The sequence below is a fragment of the Dreissena polymorpha genome, chromosome 5 (assembly GCF_020536995.1).
Source record: "Dreissena polymorpha isolate Duluth1 chromosome 5, UMN_Dpol_1.0, whole genome shotgun sequence".
Classification (NCBI taxonomy): Eukaryota; Metazoa; Mollusca; class Bivalvia; order Myida; family Dreissenidae; genus Dreissena; species Dreissena polymorpha.
In genome coordinates, this window is record NC_068359.1 from 126,343,980 (window position 1) to 126,365,017 (window position 21,038).

At 35.8% G+C, this 21,038-nt stretch overlaps 1 protein-coding gene across 1 annotated transcript in view; it reads left to right on the forward strand.

The window, feature by feature from the left end:
* Positions 1 to 10,884, forward strand: part of LOC127881879 (myosin-11-like) — a 241,744-nt gene extending 230,860 nt beyond the window's left edge. Inside the window, exon 24 of the mRNA XM_052430059.1 lies at positions 8,097 to 10,884. Within this exon, the coding sequence (XP_052286019.1) occupies positions 8,097 to 8,146 (50 nt within the window). The 3' untranslated portion in view covers positions 8,147 to 10,884. The remainder of the gene's footprint in view (positions 1 to 8,096) is intronic.
* The last annotated feature ends 10,154 nt before the right edge of the window (positions 10,885 to 21,038 follow it).

A 21,038-nucleotide genomic window follows, 5' to 3' on the forward strand; every position in this document is an offset into this window, starting at 1 on the left:
TTGCTAGCACCCGTAAATACAAAAGATCGCCGCTATCTGTTGAGAACCAAAGAACGTTTTCCAGAAATACCCGCTGTAGTAGCATGAACGAGGTTACGAAACAGGTCATCCGTATTATTATTATAAATTGTTTGTTATATTCGGGTTTAGCAATTATGAAACATTTTTTTGTTTTTGTCTATCGTATTGCTGAAGTTATTGTTGAACTTATGTTCAACGTTTTATAAATTGAGAATATAAATAAGCGTTAACTTTTTCCCAAATCTATTAATAGCCTCAATTTACGACCTGTACTATGTCATTGAGGTGTATGTGAGAGCTTAACCTATTGCGTTGTTATCGCCCGTGGACTTTCCTTTGTTTGATCGACAGGCGCATCTATTAAAAGCCTCATATTATGAATGGACTGAGCAAAAATACTACGTCATGAAGACGCTGCAGAAAGTGGACTATTTTATTCATTCATAAACAATCTCCTCCGCGACACGTACAATAGATCATTGTTTATTGATTCTTTTCTATAAAAGCACCGTTCGAAACTATTGCATTTAACACAATATTAATATCATGTTTCCATTTGTGAATGAATATTATTTGAGAACTCGAATCCTCTTGCATAAATTATACAACTCTTTCTTGCGTGAATACGCGTAGTAAGCAGCTACTGGGCTCCTGGTAGCTAAGGGGTATCGACCTGAATTTTAGACTAACCACCTTAGACGGTCACTAAGCGACCATCTAAAAAAGCAAACTTGGCCTTAAACATTACGTGTTGTCACTGAATATTGTTGCAGAGACACATATTTTATAAATATATTGTGTATATTTATGCCCCCCTTTGAAGAAGAGGGGGTATATTGTTTTGCACATGTTGGTCGGTCCATCAGTCGGTCCGTCGGTCGGTCTGTCCGTCGGTAGGTCCGTCCACCAGATGGTTTCCGGATGATAACTCAAGAACGCTTAGACCTAGGATCATGAAACTTCATAGGTACAATGATCATGATTGGCAGATGACCCCTGTTGATTTTCAGGTCACTAGGTCAATGGTCAAGGTCACAGTGACACAAAATAGTAAAATGGTTTCGGGATAACTCAAGAATGCTTAGGCCTAGGATCATGAAACTTCTTAGGTATATTGATCATGACTGGCAAATGACCCCTATTGATTTTCAGGTCACTAGGTCAAAGGTCAAGGTCACAGCGACTCAAAATAGTAAAATGGTTTCCAGATGATAACTCAAGAATGCTTACGCCTAATTCATTCATTATATGTGTGTGTCCAAAAACTTTAACCTTGGTTAAAGTTTTATAACTGTCAAGATCACAGTGACTCGAAACAGTAAAATGGTTTCTTGATGATAATTCAAGAATAGTTAGGCCTAGGATCCTGCAATTTATAGGTACATTGATCATGACTGGCAGATGACCCCTATCGATTTTCAGGTCATTAGGTCAAAGGTCAAGGTCACAGTGACAAAAAACGTATTCACACAATGGCTTCAACTACAACTGATAGCCCATATGGGGGGCATGCATGTTTTACAAACAGCCCTTGTTCTTATTTAACTTATATTGATTAATGATGTTTAACAAATCGACATTTGGTTTCATGTTTCAATTGTTTTCAATCCTTAGACTGTGCAAAGTCATTTAGTACTGTTTATTGGAATAAAGCGGGTGTACACTATGATTACGCTGTAATCTGCCAAATTCTTCAGTACCGTCAGGATCAGCCGGTCACATGATAGTCAATATGGCAGCGGTCAATTTATCTATTCTGGGATTGTCTACATGCATTTATATGCAAGCAAATTTCTGATATCAACACCCATATATATACTTTGATGCTCAAAACCATACCCATATCTATTATTTTAGTCGAAAATGGTCCGATATTAGCCTGTGCAGTTTGCACAGGATAATCAGGGACGTCACTTTCTCCATCGTCTGGATTTTTTAATAGGAAAAACTGCCTTTAAACTAATATTTTCTTAAAAGCAGAAAGTGTACATGCATTTTCTCAGAGGTGGCTCCTATTCTAATATAGTTGGTACTCAAGCAGTTTAAAATACTCTCAATTGCAATGTTCCAAGCTTCACAATGTAATTAATTCAGCAACATGTCTTGTCTGGGCATTGGTCATGAAATCCTTTCTATGGCCATTATGCTCCTACCTGTGACACAAGAAGAGCAGTTACAGGCATGAATATGCGCTCTTAAAACTGTTAATCCAGCTTTCCCAGACAAAGTATGATTGGTTAACTGAGCACCATGATATGACTGAAAAACTGTTTAAATCAGTGAAAAATCAAACTAAAGAAAAAAAGTAATCAATTTCCAAAATATTTGTGTCAAAGGGGGGCCATGATTAAAGTTATGGAAGTATAAAAACATCCAAATGTGGACAGTCCAATTAGCACTCTTGATAAAGGGCGTATTTGCCAAAATACGCAAATTAAATTATGTAAATTTGCACTAAAATATTTTGTGTGCGTATCAAGTACCCTTCAAAAATGTTGATTACGCAATAGATTACTAATACTCCTGATTACGCTATAGATTACTAATACTCCTGATTACGCTATAGATTACTAATACTCCTGATTACGCTATAGATTACTAATACTCCTGATTACGCAATAGATTACTAATACTCCTGATTACGCTATAGATTACTAATACTCCTGATTACGCTATAGATTACTAATACTCCTGATTACGCTATAGATTACTAATACTCCTGATTACGCTATAGATTACTAATACTCCTGATTACGCAATAGATTACTAATACTCCTGATTACGCTATAGATTACTAATACTCCTGATTACGCTTTAGATTACTAATACTCCTGATTACGCTATAGATTACTAATACTCCTGATTACGCAATAGATTACTAATACTCCTGATTACGCTATAGATTACTAATACTCCTTTTTCTTTAGTTTTGAGGAGTACTGTTACTTATTTCATGAAACCTAAACAAGAGTACTGTTCAATATCAAACACCTGTGAAGCTTTCAACTATTACCTTAGTGCAAGCCCTGATAGTTTTACTATTTTCAACCTTGCATCTGAGGTCTGAGGTATAACATACTACAAGCAATGAAAGACTAAACACACTTAAGTAAAATAATGGCGGAATTTTTTGAGCCATGATATTTCTTTGACAGTTGCCATGTTCAAAACATTATGATGAGCAATTCTGAAGAAAACTTACAGGATTAGATGCCATATATTTAAAACTTGTTGTATTCTTAAGTCATCTCCTTCAAGTAATTATGATGATTATTTACTTGTTACTGTATAAAGGTTGATGTTTTCTGAATATCATCGGACAAATATGGATAAATACAAACCATGTAATACATGTAGTCACCCAGTTCCTTGGTATTTGTGTGTGTAAGAATGTTATCGCATTAAGTCACTTTATTGTAAGATCAACACATTACTGTTACCTATGTACCAAGAATGCAAACTTGTTTGACTTGATGCAAATGTTGTTTGTTTGTATTTTATTGATGCATTTTTCATTATGATACAGTTAGGAGTAACATCTTCCGTGAGTGTGTGTTGTTCATTCTCACCCTTGTTGAAGAATGTTTTTTTGGTAACTTGTTGTTTTGTTGTTTAATTGTGTGTGCTTTTGAGAATGTTTGCTGATGTTTTGCTTGATTTGTTATTAGTGCTGTTTGGGCCCGAGCTTGTATGTTCAACCATAGTGCTGTTTGGGCCTGAGCTTGTATGTTCAACCATTTAACAAGCCTTCCTCTTGGACAGCAGGGCTTAATGCATGTGGGTAAGTTTCAGCCCATATTAGCATGTAAAGTCCACACATGTGGGTAAGTTTCAGCCCATATTAGCATGTGCAGTCCACACATGTGGGTAAGTTTAGAGCCCATATTAGCATGTGCTGTCCACACATGTGGGTAAGTTTCAGCCCATATTAGCATGTGCTGTCCACACATGTGGGTAAGTTTCAGCCCATATTAGCATGTGCTGTCCACACATGTGGGTAAGTTTCAGCCCATATTAGCATGTGCAGTCCACACATGTGGGTAAGTTTCAGCCCATATTAGCATGTGCAGTCCACACATGTGGGTAAGTTTCAGCCCATATTAGCATGTGCAGTCCACACATGTGGGTAAGTTTAGAGCCCATATTAGCATGTGCTGTCCACACATATGGGTAAGTTTCAGCCCATATTAGCATGTGCAGTCCACACATGTGGGTAAGTTTCAGCCCATATTAGCATGTGCAGTCCACACATGTGGGTAAGTTTAGAGCCCATATTAGCATGTGCAGTCCACACATGTGGGTAAGTTTAAGCCCATATTAGCATGTGCAGTCCACACATGTGGGTAAGTTTAGAGCCCATATTAGCATGTGCTGTCCACACATGTGGGTAAGTTTCAGCCCATATTAGCATGTGCTGTCCACACAATCTAATCAAGGATGACCATTTTGGCCTACATTGGTTTTTTCGTATTAGATATATTTTTCTTTATATGTATCCTTATATTTATCGTTTATGTCATTATATATATATATATATATATATCCTTTATTTATATATATCCTTTAAAAAATGGAAAGTTTTGTCCCTTATTAGCCTGTGCGGATGACACTGTACGCAGGTTCAGCCCCCCTTTTCCTAGAGCTCCGCTCATAAATAATTTGTTAGTTTCTTATTTACAATGTCCTATAGGGTAAAACCCGAGGCTTAATCTGAAATGTATTATTGCAGTAAAACCCTTGTTTATGCATAATGTTGTTAATCCGCCAGCGGTATGGAATGACAGCATGTGATGTTGTCCTGCAAACTGTAATATACACTTTTCAATGGTGTGACATCAAATGACCTAGATGATAATGTGAATTTAACAGGATAATCACCAGCCATTTAGAAAGGCATCAATTAATTCTAATGTTCCGGAACAATGGATGAACTGTTGGCAAAAGCAATAATGTCTTAACTTGATATAGGATAGGATGTGTGAACCATATAAGACATTTTACTGCACTAGTAATTAAATTTTTAACAGAAATGTACAGAAATAAATTACATGTGCTGGAATTTAAATGGGAGGTTGCTTTACAGGTATTTTTTTAAAATGCATTAACTGAATTTCTCCCAGATCTTTTAACAAAAGCAAGTTATGGAAGTTTTGATGATTTTCCGTCTTGGCCAACGCCTGGGTTACGTAGCTTTGACTGTTCTGTCCAGCACCAACCTTCACCTTAAATTTACCTTGCCCTTAACCCAATTGGTCAAAATAGGCTGTTCCTTAGTTACCTTTTACCTACATGTAGCAGCAATATGAGCGAACACAACTCTTGGATACTGACATGGTTGTGGTTATAGCCAACCCAATCCACACATAGCATACAACTTCACCTTGGATACTGACATGGTTGTGGTTATAGCCAACCCAATCCACACATAGCATACAACTTCACCTTGAACTTGATATTATTTAGACTTGAAATAACATATATATGTCATTTGTGCATGTTTAGTAGATTTTAGCTTTTTTGTGAACACCAACATTCCTTGATTCCACTTTTTGATACTTGCACAGTTGTTTCTTATGACCACTACCATTTTACATATCACCCAACATTTACTTCAACCTTGACCTTGCCTTAAAAGTTGGCTATCTAGTAGCAATAGAAAGCATGTGTGTTTTTTATTACACACCAATTCTTTTTCATGAAAGATATTAGTATACATGTATTTTTCCACTTAATTAAGGTATTACTTACAAATTCTATACACAATGTATACCAGTCCCAATCCTGTAAAAGCTTATTTCATGGATCAACCCCTCAATATTGACTTGTATCTCTCTTGTGATTCAGATTTACAACCCACTTGTAGTTTTGCTGAGTAAAAATAAAGAGTGACCCATATTTCCAAGGATAAAGTCAAAATGTCCCTTTCAACCCAAAAGCTAAGTTTTTGTGTTAATCCCGGCAGTGGGTAGAGAGACTTTAGGTCTTTAGTCCTGATATATCCAGTTCTGCTCAACCCCATGCAGTCATACAAATCAGCAGTTAGATTAGTTGTATAATTACTTTAAAGCAGGAAAAAGTTTAAAACCCACCTATACAAAATCAGAGTTTTGGCAAAACCCAGTTCAACATTTGCAAGTGCAGGCCAACTAGGGCTTGTTCTGTAAGTGCCCATGGAGAAAATGTGAGAAAATTGAGATAATTGCAACATTGTCCCGATAAGAATCATGCTGAGTAAAGTTTGATGAATGTAGTAATGTGATAAATGAGCTGTTCTGGAGACTAACATGTACAGTTCATTCCAATATACATGTACAGTTCATTCCCATATACATGTACAGTTAATTCCCATATACACGTATAGTTCATTCCCATATTCACGTACAGTTCATTCCCATATACATGTACAGTTAATTCCCATATACATGTACAGTTCATTCCCATATACATGTACAGTTCATTCCCATATCATGTACAGTTCATTCCCATATACACGTACAGTTCATTCCCATATACACGTACAGTTCATTCCCATATACATGTACAGTTAATTCCCATATACACGTACAGTTCATTCCCATATACATACAGTTCATTTCCATATACATTCATTCCCATATACACGTACAGTTCATTCCCATATACATACAGTTCATTCCCATATACATACAGTTCATTCCCATATACACGTACAGTTCATTCCCATATACAGGTACAGTTCATTCCCATATACATGTACAGTTCATTCCCATATACAGGCACAGTTCATTCCCATATACATGTACAGTTCATTCCCATATACATGTACAGTTCATTCCCATATACATGTACAGTTCATTTCCATATACATGGACAGTTCATTCCCATATACAGGTACAGTTCATTCCCATATACAGGTACAGTTCATTCCCATATACAGGTACAGTTCATTCCCATATGCATGTACAGTTCATTCCCATATACATAAAGATTTGTTTTGCAAGGGAACTTTGCAGTGCATAACTCCATTAGTATTGAAGGGATGTGCATGAAATTTCTCATCATGAAAGAGGGCAATCCAGAATACACAGACCATAACCTTTTTCAAGGGTTACATATACCTTGTATATTATATGATATTTGTTTTATTTTCTTATGTGGAATATAACTCTTTTGAGTATATACTGGATTCAATGTCATCACAATCAATGATTGGGGACAATGAGATGAAGTGCAGAGTGGACACAACATTACACTCCAATATTTACAAAGTTATGGCTCTTTGTTGAATTTTGTTGCTTTAGGCATTTTGTCATTATGGGAAAGAGATTGAAATGAAACTTCACATAATAGAAGGCAATGAGCGGTATTTAATTGTACCGTATTTCTACAGAGTTATTGCCATTGGTTTAATTTTCTTGCGTGGAGAATTCGGCAATTATTAATGAAGGCATTCACGTTTCATATAATAGAAAATTGCATGTGGTGCAGATTTCAAAATGTGCAAAGTTATTGCCCTTTGTGTAAGTTTATTGTCCATTCCACAACTTCATTAGTATGAAACGAATCTTCACAAAATGACAAAGCCTCTAATAAGCAGCTCACAGTTCCCCAGCAAAGTCTAAGTCCACGGCCATTCATCACAGATGGCTACTGAAGCAATCCTGTCTGCAGGATGAGATTATATTGACTACAAGCTCAACATTCACAAATGTTTGATGGCTAATGTTTTCTCTAGGCTACCAAATTCAATATAATACATTGGGTCTAAGTTTGTTGCGTTTGTGCTTGCATTATTTATATACCGCTGCTAGTAGCTTATGAAAAGTTTATTGTTTTCATTCAGTTTTGTTTTCCTTTTTTATTTTGAAAAAACAACATTTTACACATTTTTTAATTATAATAAACAAGTGTGGTCTCAAAAAGTTTTACTTAATTTGTATTAGTATGTAAATTTTGTATAATTATGTTGATTTTTTTTAAATTTAATAAATTTCTTCCAGAAATATTGAGTGAATACTTAATTTATAAATTTGGTTTTACAAACTTAAGATTATGGTCCCAGATTTGCTAACTAGTTGTTTGTAACCTTCCTCTAGGTGGTTATTTTCCGGCTGAATCATTTTACCCTCGCGGATGTTATGACTGACAACCAGATGGAAAATCCAGACCTCCAGTCATAACAGAATAACTGACCCAGAAATGTGGGTGTAGGTCCAGACAAGCCTCAGTGCACATGAATAAAATAGATTAATAAAGATAGAAAAAAGAACATGTATAGTTGTCTTTAAAGTGTTGTATATTTGATTGTTGTCATCTCCTCATAATGATATCTTTTAAATCAATTTTTTGTTTACAATTATACGTAAAACTTGGGCAAAATTAAAAATATTTAGTTTTGTAGAAAAGTTCTATATTTTCGTTTCGTTTCATGATTTAGATCTGTATGTACTTAGTGCAAACTTGTCATCTTCTTATCATGTGCTTTAAAGTGTTGTATATTTGATTGTTCTCAATCTCCTCATGTTTTAAATCAATTTTTGGTTTACAATTATACTTAAACCTTGCGCAAAATTAAAAATATTCAGTTTTGTAGAAAAGTTCTATATTTTATTTTTATGATTTAGATCTGTATCTACTAACTGATCATGGTCTTTTCATATATTGCCTCATAACATTTACCAAAGTTACTAATTTCTGTTTCATGTTACTTTAGTTCTTTAATATACAATCAATACTTGGTAATCCCACATGATTATTTCACAGTGCCTTTTAACAGTGGTTGTTCACTTTATTACATGAGTGTTGGCTTTGATTTGCTTGTTTCATGATAATTTTCTTGGGGCTGATGGTAGTTATTTAGTTCATTTTGTTTTATTTTGTTATGTTATGCTTTGTCTTTTTTTGCATATGCCCGTTTTTCAAAACGGGACGTATTATAGTTTCACACTTGGCAGGTGGGCGGGCGGCGGCGTCCACAGCAGTGTCCGCTCACTAATTAAAACAGTTTTCATCCGATCTTCACCAAACTTGGTCAGAAGTTTTATCTAGACAATATCTAGGTCAAGTTTGAATATGGGTCATTCCAGGTAAAAAACTAGGTCACAGGGTCACTTAATGCATTTCAAGGATTTAGCATGGTGTCCGCTCTCTAATTGAAGTATTTTTCATCCGATCTTCACCAAATTTGGTCAGAGGTTGTGTCTAAATGATATCTATGTCAAGTTTAAATATGGGTCATGCCGGGTAAAAAAATAGGTCACTTAGTGCATTTCAAGCATTTAGCATGGTGTCTGCTCTCTTATTGTAGTAGTTTTCATCTGATCTTCACCAAATTTGGTCAGAAGTTGTGTCTAGATGATATCTAGGTCAAGTTCAAATATGTGCTGCTTAATATTCAAAAATATATCATTTTGCCTCTCAAAAAGTAAAGTTATCAAGTTGTCCAAAACCTTCAAACGTGCGTATCTTGTAACAATTTGGCACTCTTGTTTATTATTTATATGTATGGTACAATTGTTATGTTGAATCTCATAAGTAATATTTTTTTATATAATTGTGACAGTGTCTTTCATGTGACACTGCATGCAACTTGATGAATGTATTACTATCAGATTGTGGAGAATGATATTGTATGTTAACACGTTTTTTTCCAGGGATGGCACTTTATGCCTCCAAAAATTGATGTAACCTGTTTTTGGAAGCCACAATAAATATAAACATTAACAACAAGCATGGCAAATGTAGATTTTACTCAAAACAGTAGTCCCAAAGAACTTGAGTGTAGGAAAGTTTTCACTAATCAGGGTTGGGTTAAACATATCCAATAATTAGTTATCATTCATCAATAAAAGGTGCTGAACCGTTTAAATATTTATGTCAAGTATTTTTTGGAGAAAATGGATTATAAAAAAGTGTTGTTTTTGTCCCCTACCGGTTTTACCGGAGGGGACTTATGGTTTGCACTCTGTCTGTCTGTCAGTCAGTCAGTCAGTCAGTCAGTCAGTCAGTCAGTCAGTCAGTCAGTCAGTCAGTCAGTCAGTCAGTCAGTCAGTCAGTCAGTCAGTCAGTCAGTCAGTCAGTCACACTTTTCTGGATCATGCGATAACTTTAAAAGTTCTGAATATTTTTTTCATGAAACTTGAAACATGGATAGATGGCAATATGGACATTATGCACGTCATTTCATTTTGTTCCTCCGTCAAAATTCTGGTTGCTATGGCAACAACAAAAATTCTGAAAATGGTGGTATTTCTGACAATGGTGGAGCCTGTAGGGGACTATATTGCTTGGCAATAGTCTTGTTTTTAATAATTTTTAACTTTCTTTAAGTAATCAGAAAAATAAAATGTGTGTGTTGAATGTTATGGGACATTGTACAATTATTTAATTTGCAACAAAAAGTACGTAAATGTTCAAACCAATAAGAAAATAGCTGCCATAATTATCAAATTATTGGTTGAATATTCTCTTGTTGCCACTGTCATTTAAGGCATGTTATTGACAATATCTATTGTTTCATTAAAATGTTAAGACTGCTTTCTCATTTGCTATGGAACATGATACAAGGTTAACCAGTTAAAAAGTATGTTGTCATTTCTTAATTTAATGAACCAAAATAAATACTGGGGGTCAAATTCTTAAGAAAACTTGACGATTCAGGAATATGTAAAAGCCAAACTTTTGCCTTGTTGAGTGTTTTAAAGTTGTTCTTAGATTTGACTAATTATTTGTAACGCATGTATACAATGTAATTAATTTATTTATGTTTATGCTAAAATACTGTAAACCTAAACCAAGTATATATTTTTCCAAATTTGAGAATTTAAGAATTGAAACTTTTTGTAAGTGTCTTAACAGGACATTTAATAAAAAGTATAAACAAAACATATGTTTATCTTGTTATTATGCGAACATTACTACCTTTATGTTTTTGTGCTCCCCCAAAAAATAATTTTGGGGGGAGCATATAGTCGCCGCTTCGTCTGTCCCTCTGTCGATCCGTGTGTCTGTCCGTGTGTCCGTCCGTGCCCAATTTTTGTCCGGGATATTTCTCAGCAATTAATGACCGGAATTAAACGAAACTTTATGGGAAGCTTCACTACCAAGAGGAGATGTGCATATTATCAGCGGGTTCTTGTCGGATGATTTTTCAGAGTTATGGCCCTTTGAAATTTTCCATTAACTGTACATATAGTGCAATTCTTGTCCTGGCTATTTCTCAGCAACTAATGACCAGAATGCAATGAAACTTTATGGGAAGCTTCACTACCAAGAGGAGATGTGCATATTATCAGCGGGTTCTGGTTGGATAATATTTCACAGAGTTATGGCTCTTTGAAATTTTCCATTAACTGTACATATAGTGCAATTCTTGTCCGGGCTATTTCTCAGCAACTAATGACGGGAATTCAATAAAACTTTATGGGAAGCTTCACTACCAAGAGTAGATGTGCATATTATCAGCAGGTTCTGGTCGGATGATTTTTCAAAGAGTTATTGCCCTTTGAAATTTTCCATTAACTGTACATATAGTGCAATTCTTGTCCGGGCTATTTCTCAGCAACTAATGACCGGAATTCAATGAAACTTTATGGGAAGCTTCACTACCAAGAGGAGATGTGCATTTTATCAGCGGGTTCTGGTCGGATGATTTTTCACAGAGTTATGGCCCTTTGAAATTTTATATAAACATATTCTTGTCCCCCCAACTACTGTGCCCTCAAGACGTTTCCTTTTAATTGAATATATAGTGCAATATTGTGAAAAAAAACCTTTGGAGAGCATCACCCATCTCTGACGGTTTCTTGTTATATACCAGGTAGGGTGGCATACAGAAGTCGGATTGTCCTCTAGTCCCTCCGTCCGGAATTTGTTGCTGGATTATTTTTTAAATAACATTAATATTTATTAAATATCACTTTGAGATATTTATCTGATTTTTGGTATGCTAGTCTAACTTCATGAGTTGCCAATCATGTTCCAGTTTTGCTCCGGTCCATTGATTTTTGGCAAAGTTATGAGCCTTGGACTTAAACATTTTCATAATATAACAGTTTTCTGATTTTGCTTAATGCTTGCAGATATTTACCTGAGTATTGGTGTGTGTCTATCTACATGACTTACAGATCAAGTTTGAGTTTCATTCTGGTCCATGGATTTTTTTTGCAAAATTGAGGGCCTTGGACTTAAGAATTTTCTTTAAAATAATACTTTTCAGATTACTGACCTTATTTTGGGTGTGTGAGCCTACCTACAGTGACCTGCAGATCAAGTTCTAGTTTTGTTACGGTCCATAGATCTTTTACAAAATCTTGGACTTAATCATTTTCTATAAAACAACACTTTTTTGGATTTTTTTTGTTAAACGCTTTCAGATATTTACTTGACATTTGGTGTGTACCTGCACAATCTGTACCTGATTGTACCTGCACAATCTGATCAAGATTGAGTTTTTAGCTTACTTGAGCACAACATGCTCATGGTGAAGTTTTGTGATTGCCTTTTGTCCAACAATTATGCGTTGTACATCGTGGGTGATCAACATTTACCTTGTTAACAGTTTAGAAGCCACATTTTTTGTCCAAAAGTCATGAAACTCGTTCAGGACATGTGTCCATATGATGTCTTGGATGATTTCTAAAATGGTTCCAGTTGGTTGAAAACATGGCTGCCAAAGGGCCTGGCAGTTTTCCTTATAAGGCTATTGTAAAACCTTGTTATCACTCTTGAAGTCACATTTATTGTAAAATATTCATGAAACTTAGTCAGAATATTTGTTCATATCTTGGGTGAATTCAAACATAATTCCAGTCTATTGAAAGACATGGCCGCCCGGTAGCGGGGCAGTTTTCCTTATATGGCTATAATTAAACCTTGTAAACACACACACAGTCATATTTTTAGTTCAATCTAAATGATACTAATTCAGAACACTTGTTCTAATGACATCTCAGTCGAGTTTGAAAAATTCGTCCGGTTTGTTGAAAAACATGGCAGCTGGTGGCTAGACAGGTTTACTTATATTGTTATAGTGAAAACTTATTTTTATGTTGAGTTTTGCGACAAAAGTGGAATTAGGGGGCATCTGTGTGCTATGAAAACATATCTTATTTGAATATGAATACCAATATCTAGTTATTAGAGAAAGACTATTCCAAACTAGCAAGTCTTGACCCATGTCAAGTGGTATGAAGTTCTTAGAACACGTATACTACTTTAGGTCAAAAACCTATTATACATTTTAAGTTTTTAAAACCCTTTATGAAATACCCCCATCAGATTAATTTGAATATTACTTCCTAATCCAAAGTATCCCAATTACTTACAAACAACAACTATCTCAAATGGAATTTGTCAATTGCAATTAAAACACATTACTTGAAAAGGTACAAATGACAAAAACAGTGTGTAAATATTTATATAATCTACAACAAACCTTAGAAGAGAATAAGTGCAAACAAGAAAAGAAATGGGAAGACATAATGTCAATCTATGAACAAAGTATCGACTGGAAACATTAGCTTATTTAACACCATTTAAAGTCACCATTGATAATACTTCATGCAATTTGCAATATTAGATTCTACATTCCACACTACCAACTAATTCATTTTTGTATAAATATAATTTAACAACTTCAAGTCTGTGCACTTTGTGTGCAAGTTGTAAGGAAACAAGTATACACGTTTTATATGAATGTAATTCTGTACAAGCCATATGACAGGAGCTGACATTGTTATTTAATAGTAAACAATTACACATAGAACTGAATGTAAATGATATTGTTTTTGGAACTAAAAAAGAAGGCGCTCATAGTCAAGTGATCAACTTTATAATTATCTTTATAAGATCTTTGATATGTAATACCAAATCAAAAGCTGAAAAGCTAAATATTGAGACCCTCGACAATGCCCTATAAAAATGAAATTTTCTTTTTAAATGTATTTATCAATCCTACAACACTCTTTATTATTAAACCTAGCTTCTCCCTCCTCCTTTTCACTCTAACTAAGCATCGTCTCAAACATGTTTTTTCTGGTAACAATATTATCGAGCAATACCATGTTAATACCTAAGAAAATAAAGTGTTGTTTTTGTATATGCCTAAAGCACGTGTATGTGCAGTCATAGTAAATATATATGATACTTTAGTATGTATAAGAGACCAAAATGTTTTGTTGCTTCAGTTGTTAATTCTTGTTGTAATAGAGAAGTTTGTTGAAAATCAATAAAAATAAAAATAATCTGCACTCAGTTTGTCTCCAGACTTCAGCACAACTGTGATTGGACTCCTACCTGTCACTTGGTGTAGTCTCCAGACTTTAGCACAAATGTGATTGGACTCCTACCTGTCACTTGGTGTAGTCTCCAGACTTTAGCACAACTGTGATAGGACTCCTACCTGTCACTTGGTGTAGTCTCATGACTTAAGCACAACTGTGATAGGACTCCTACCTGTCACTAAATGTAGTCTCCAGACTTCAGCACAACTGTAATAGGACTCCTACCTGTCACTTGGTGTAGTCTCCAGACTTCAGCACAACTGTGATAGGACTCCTACCTGTCACTGGGTGTAGTCTCCAGACTTCAGCACAACTGTGATAGGACTCCTACCTGTCACTGGATGTAGTCTCCAGACTTCAGCACAACTGTAATAGGACTCCTACCTGTCACTTGGTGAAGTCTCCAGACTTCAGCACAACTGTGATAGGACTCCTACCTGTCACTGGGTGTAGTCTCCAGACTTTAGCACAACTGTGATAGGACTCCTACCTGTCACTTGGTGTAGTCTCCAGACTTAAGCACAACTGTGATAGGACTCCTACCTGTCACTTGGTGTAGTCTCCAGACTTTAGCACAACTGTGATAGGACTCCTACCTGTCACTTGGTGTAGTCTCCAGACTTTAGCACAACTGTGATAGGACTCCTACCTGTCACTAAATGTAGTCTCCAGACTTCAGCACAATTGTAATAGGACTCCTACCTGTCACTTGGTGTAGTCTCCAGACTTCAGCACAACTGTGATAGGACTCCTACCTGTCACTGGGTGTAGTCTCCAGACTTCAGCACAACTGTGATAGGACTCCTACCTGTCACTGGATGTAGTCTCCAGACTTCAGCACAACTGTAATAGGACTCCTACCTGTCACTTGGTGTAGTCTCCAGACTTTAGCACAACTGTGATTGGACTCCTACCTGTAACTTGGTGAAGTCTCCAGACTTCAGCACAACTGTGATAGGACTCCTACCTGTCACTTGGTGTAGTCTCCAGACTTTAGCACAACTGTGATTGGACTCCTACCTGTCACTTGGTGAAGTCTCCAGACTTCAGCACAACTGTGATAGGACTCCTACCTGTCACTGCGTGTAGTCTCCAGACTTCAGCACAACTGTGATAGGACTCCTACCTGTCACTTGGTGTAGTCACCAGACTTTAGCACAACTGTGATAGGACTCCTACCTGTCACTGCGTGTAGTTTCCAGACTTCAGCACAACTGTGATAGGACTCCTACCTGTCACTTGGTGTAGTCTCCAGACTTTAGCACAACTTTGATAGGACTCCTACCTGTCACTTGGTGTAGTCTCCAGACTTTAGCACAACTGTGATAGGACTCCTACCTGTCACTGGATGTAGTCTCCAGACTTATAGCACAACTGTGATAGGACTCCTACCTGTCACTTGGTGTAGTCTCCAGACTTATAGCACAACTGTGATAGGACTCCTACCTGTCACTGGGTGTAGTCTCAAGACTTTAGCACAACTGTGATAGGACTCCTACCTGTCACTTGGTGTAGTCTCCAGACTTTAGCACAACTGTGATAGGACTCCTACCTGTCACTTGATGTAGTCTCCAGACTTATAGCACAACTGTGATAGGACTCCTACCTGTCACTTGGTGTAGTCTACAGACTTTAACACAACTGTGATAGGACTCCTACCTGTCACTGGGTGTAGTCTCAACACTTCAAAGCCATCAATGGTCAGGGCTAGGTAAGTCAGAAGGAGAGTTGTTTTAGGTTCTTAAGCAGATTCTGTCAAGGCCACTGCTGTGGGAAATCTTGACCTTTTCTTGCTACAATTTTAAGTGTCATACAGGCGGACTTACAACATTTTCTTGGACTCAAGTAATTATATAAGAATTTAGGTTTGCTTGGTCGAACTGATAATTTTTCTTTGCCATTTGCTTTGACATCAACAACTTTGACTCGGACCTTTTTCTGACCATGTTGGGAAAAAATACCTGCATTAAATTCAAGCTGTAAAATGCCGAATTTAAAAAAGAAATTGTATCGCTTAATAATAAGAATACTGATTAAATTTAGAGTTTGAATACAATTATTGCCAATATATCAGCCAAAATGACCTTTATTTAACTCCAAATTGTGATAAATACCAAGCGGTGCAATTCTCAGTTTCTAGTCTTTTTCTCTAATATTTTATTTTGTTTGTGTATAATATTATATTTCTTGAATTTCGACAAAGACATTAAACAGGGTACACAATGTGACGATCTTAAATACTGGCAGAGTCTACCAGTATTTAAGATCGCCACATTGTGTACCCTGTTAAATGAAATACTTTTCCCCCCAATTTTAAATCCAGACCGATTGATGTTGTGGGAAAATGTGCCCTCATCCTAGCTTTAGTGAAGGATGAGGGTCATTATTAGAGTAAAGCCGGAGGCTGAGCATGTATACAATAGCATTATGTTCGGAGTCGTTCGAACTAATCGATTAATTCGCCAGTACAACGAGAAAATCGAGTCTACCCGAAGTACTCCCAATCGAGTACACCGGAAGCACTAAGCACATTTTTCATAATTCAAAGCTCAATGTTTTGTTGAAAAACCACAATGGGCGGGCTAAGAATCAGATATAAAATATTGCAGAATAAATGTATGTTAAACAATACATAAAAATGTTGGGTGGGTGTATACATGCTCAGCCTCCGGCTTTACTCTAATAATGACCCTCATCCTTCACTAAAGCTAGGATGAGGGCACATTATTTTTCGTAAATGCCTTCGGCTTCACATGTATACAATAGCATCTTCAAAGAGCAACAAAACATTCACTCAATCAAACACATTTATTATAATAAAAGTTCATCGTCATTTAAACACCGAATCAGCAAACGACATATTTTCTTTGCTAATAGTATGTCTGTAATAAAACTTCCTAAAGTTCTTATCAGAAGACCAGTCCGCTGTACGTAATATCTTTTGTAAAGAACAACCACTTACTAAAGCTTTAGATACAGATGCCCCTCTAAAAGAATGTGCCTTGAATTTATTAGAGTCTATTCCAGACAAATCCAAAACAGTACGTAACCATCTAGCAACAGTACTAGTGGACACAGATTTAAAAGTGACATACGAAATAAGTAATTTTCTTGACAATCGTACACTTTCTGTTTTACTTAAATAAAATAATAAAGTATGCATAGCACACAATTTCTCGTCTTTATAATGCTCAATTTTTAAATTATATGAATGTCCAATTCTTGAAGTTTTCAACACAGATGGAAAACCTATAATAACACATTGCTTTTCCTTCAGCATATAATCAATATCCATGGCAACTAAAGTTTGTGCTCGCGGGGCTGCAGCCAAGGAAATCAAAGCCACCACTTTAAAAGTCAATAATTTCAATGATAAACTTTCCAAAGGAAATAATGAAGAAAGAAATTTCAAAACAGGAGTTACATCCCAAGTAAAATTATACCTTGGTTTTGGAGGCATATTCATAAAAACTCCCTTCATAAACCTTGTAATTAAATTACAGTTAACACACCATGTATTTCCCATCAATGGTAAAGTCTGTAAAAGCATTGCTTTATGCAAATTAATGACTGAATATGATTTTCCTATCTGGAATAAATAACACAAATATGTCAACACAACTATTTCAGTCGTCTGAAAGGGATTGCCAAACCTGATACCGTTCCAAAGCACCCAATTCTGCCACGCATATTTGTACTGCTGTCTAGTTCCTTTTGACCAAGAAGATGTAATGAGGATTGAAGGTGCAGATGGAATCTTTCTTGTTGACATCTCTTGGATGATATGATGGCTGCGAAGATCTTCAACCTCTTCCCTAACGGGTGCAGCTCCCCGCTGTGAGGGAGAAACAGCAAGTCTTTATGTCTCGGCAAACTTACAGGAATATCAGTCAAACATTCTAATAAAACTGGAAACCATGACTGTGCCGTCCAATATGGAAAAATTAAGAGTGCCTTTTTAACTCTGTCTTCTTTCACCTTATTTAGCACCTTTGCAATCAAATTAAAAGGAGGAAATATGTATGGTTCCAATTCTCTCCAATTTAATGAGAATGCATCATTATGAAAGGACCCAGGTTCAGGGTACCATGATACAAAACGATCAATTTGTTTATTTAATCTTGAAGCAAACAAGTCAATATTAGGGTAAAATAATTGTTTACAAACTCTCTGAAAAATATCTGACTTAATAGTCCATTCTGTATTTTCAGAAAAATTTCTAGAATAATAGTCAGCAGTATTACTTGAACCAGGTATGTAAACTGCTGAAAGAAATATGTCTCTCACTAAACACCATTGCCAAATATCACCAGATAATCTGTCCATACTTAAAGAGGCAATTCCACCCATATCATTAATATATGAAACAGCTGCTACATTGTCAGACTGAACTTGAATATGAACTCCACTTTCTTCATTATAAAAGGATTGCAATCCATAAAAAATTGCCAACATTTCCAAGTAATTTATTGGATACAATGATTCATCCATGTTCCATCTTCCATTGGCATGACTACTTGTGATCAAATCAATAGCGCCCCAACCTAAAAGGCTTGCATCAGTTCTACACACAAAATTAACTTCTCCTTGCCTAATAAGTTTCCCATTTTTCTTTACCAGATTAGTTTGCCACCATTGAAGCTCCTTTATACTATCATTACTCAGTATCACTTTGTTATCAAAATTAATCATTTGTCCTAAACCCAATAATTTATTTCTTTCCAATTGCCTGTAATGTAACGGGGCCTCTAGCACTGCATAAAAAGCGTTAATAATTGACCCTATAAAAGAAGCCAAATCTCTGACAATAACAAACTTTTTGTCAATTAAAATCTTTGCTTTTTGCAATATTTTGTTGATTTTTTCCTCTGTAAGAAATATTTTAAACTCAACCGTATCAATTATAAAACCAAAAAATACCAATATTTGCACTGGTTCCATTACAGACTTATTCAAATTTACCAAAAAACCCAGTTCTTCTAATGTGTTCTGGGTAACTTTTGTGTTTTCTTTGCAAACCAATCTATTTCGATTCATAATAATGGAATCATCAATATAATAGGAACATCTTATGTTTCTATGTCTCAACCATGCAAAAACAGGTTTTAAAATCTTCGTAAAAATAAATGGAGCAGATTTCAAACCAAATGGAAGGCATACAAACTGGTACAATTTATCATTCCATTGGAACTTAAGAAATTTTTGAAAATCTTTGTGAATTGGGACCGAAAAATAAGCATCTTGTAAATCGATGGAGGTCAAGTAATCATTTTTCTGCAAAAGATCAAGTACAACTTTGAATGTCTCCTGTTTAAAATGATCATAATGTACAAATGCATTCAAATACTTCAAATTAATCACAGGACGAAACTTTCCATTAGGTTTCGGTACTATAAAAATAGTTGATATGAACTCTTCGTTTTCATGAACAGAGTTAATAATAGCTTTTTTGCTCAAAAGAGTTTTGATCTCTAGATCTACAATTTGCCAATGTTCTTTTTCAAATGGAATTTCTTTTGGAATTTTATGTTGACATGGTTGTATGTCAAAATGAATACAGTAACCAGACACTGCATCAAGAACCCATTGATCTTGTGTAATTTTTCTCCAAGCATGTAAATTATATTTCAGACCTCCAATTTTACATACCTTAATGTCCACATCTACTCGTTTGGGTGTGGATTTGGAGGTGTAGCAACCGCATTGGCTGACCTCTTGAACCCTCTACCATATGGTCGACTACCAGATCTATACTGGCCCCTGTAGGGGTACGGCTGGTATCTGTTTGGGTACGGATCCTCATAAACGCCCTGAACATAACTTCCTCTGAAACCCCCTCTTCTAGGGTATCTACCGGGTCCTCGACCTCTCACAAAATTGTCATTTCGTCCAATATAGGACACGGAGTCACAAGCTTTGATTTCTTTTGACACTTCATCACCAAAAAGCTTATTTGTAATCTGTTGAGAAATGTTACAAAGTGGATAATATTTCCGTTTTAAAGCTGGTCTTATCATATACCTTCTTCTTATAGAAAGGTTGAATTGCACCTGACCCATTAAAGTGAGTGCATCACACAGTAAAGTTTTTGCTTCTTGATTCGCCATAATTTGAGGCTTTAATACCTCTGCAAGACGGATAATGGGTGTCATACCCGAGGCTACCAAATTTTGGGTTTGTACAATGCTTCTATCTTGCGTCTGAGTGCGTTTATTCAGAATTTTCCATATTTCATTATTAACCAATGGAGGGCAAGCCATTTCACAATTCTCAGGAACAGAGTACTTTGAAATTAAAGAATCTGTTTCACACTGTGTTGTGCAAGCAACATTTATTACTTTCGCCAAAGATGGTGATATTGGTTTGCCCTTATCTGGGGCTTTAAGACGGGGCAATTCCCAAGTGTCACATTCAGCCTCATCATCATCAAATAGTGCACTTGACATGTCAATGTTAGTACGTTTTCTTTGTTTTATTACATCATCAGTGTCAGAAATCTGATCTGCATCTACTTCGATTGTCATTCTTGGTAAATTTTCAAGAGAAGTTCCAAACAGAGATGTAATGTCATCATCATCAGCATATTGTGGTTCTGTACTAGGAATACCAAGTAACTCTCTAAGACTCTTTATGTCATTTTCTGATAGTTTAGACAAATCCAATGCAGGTGTCTGCTTATTACAACATACTTGTGAAACTGAAAGTTCATTGTTATTCTTATCTGAACCAGATTGCTTCTTTTTTGTTACTTTCGAA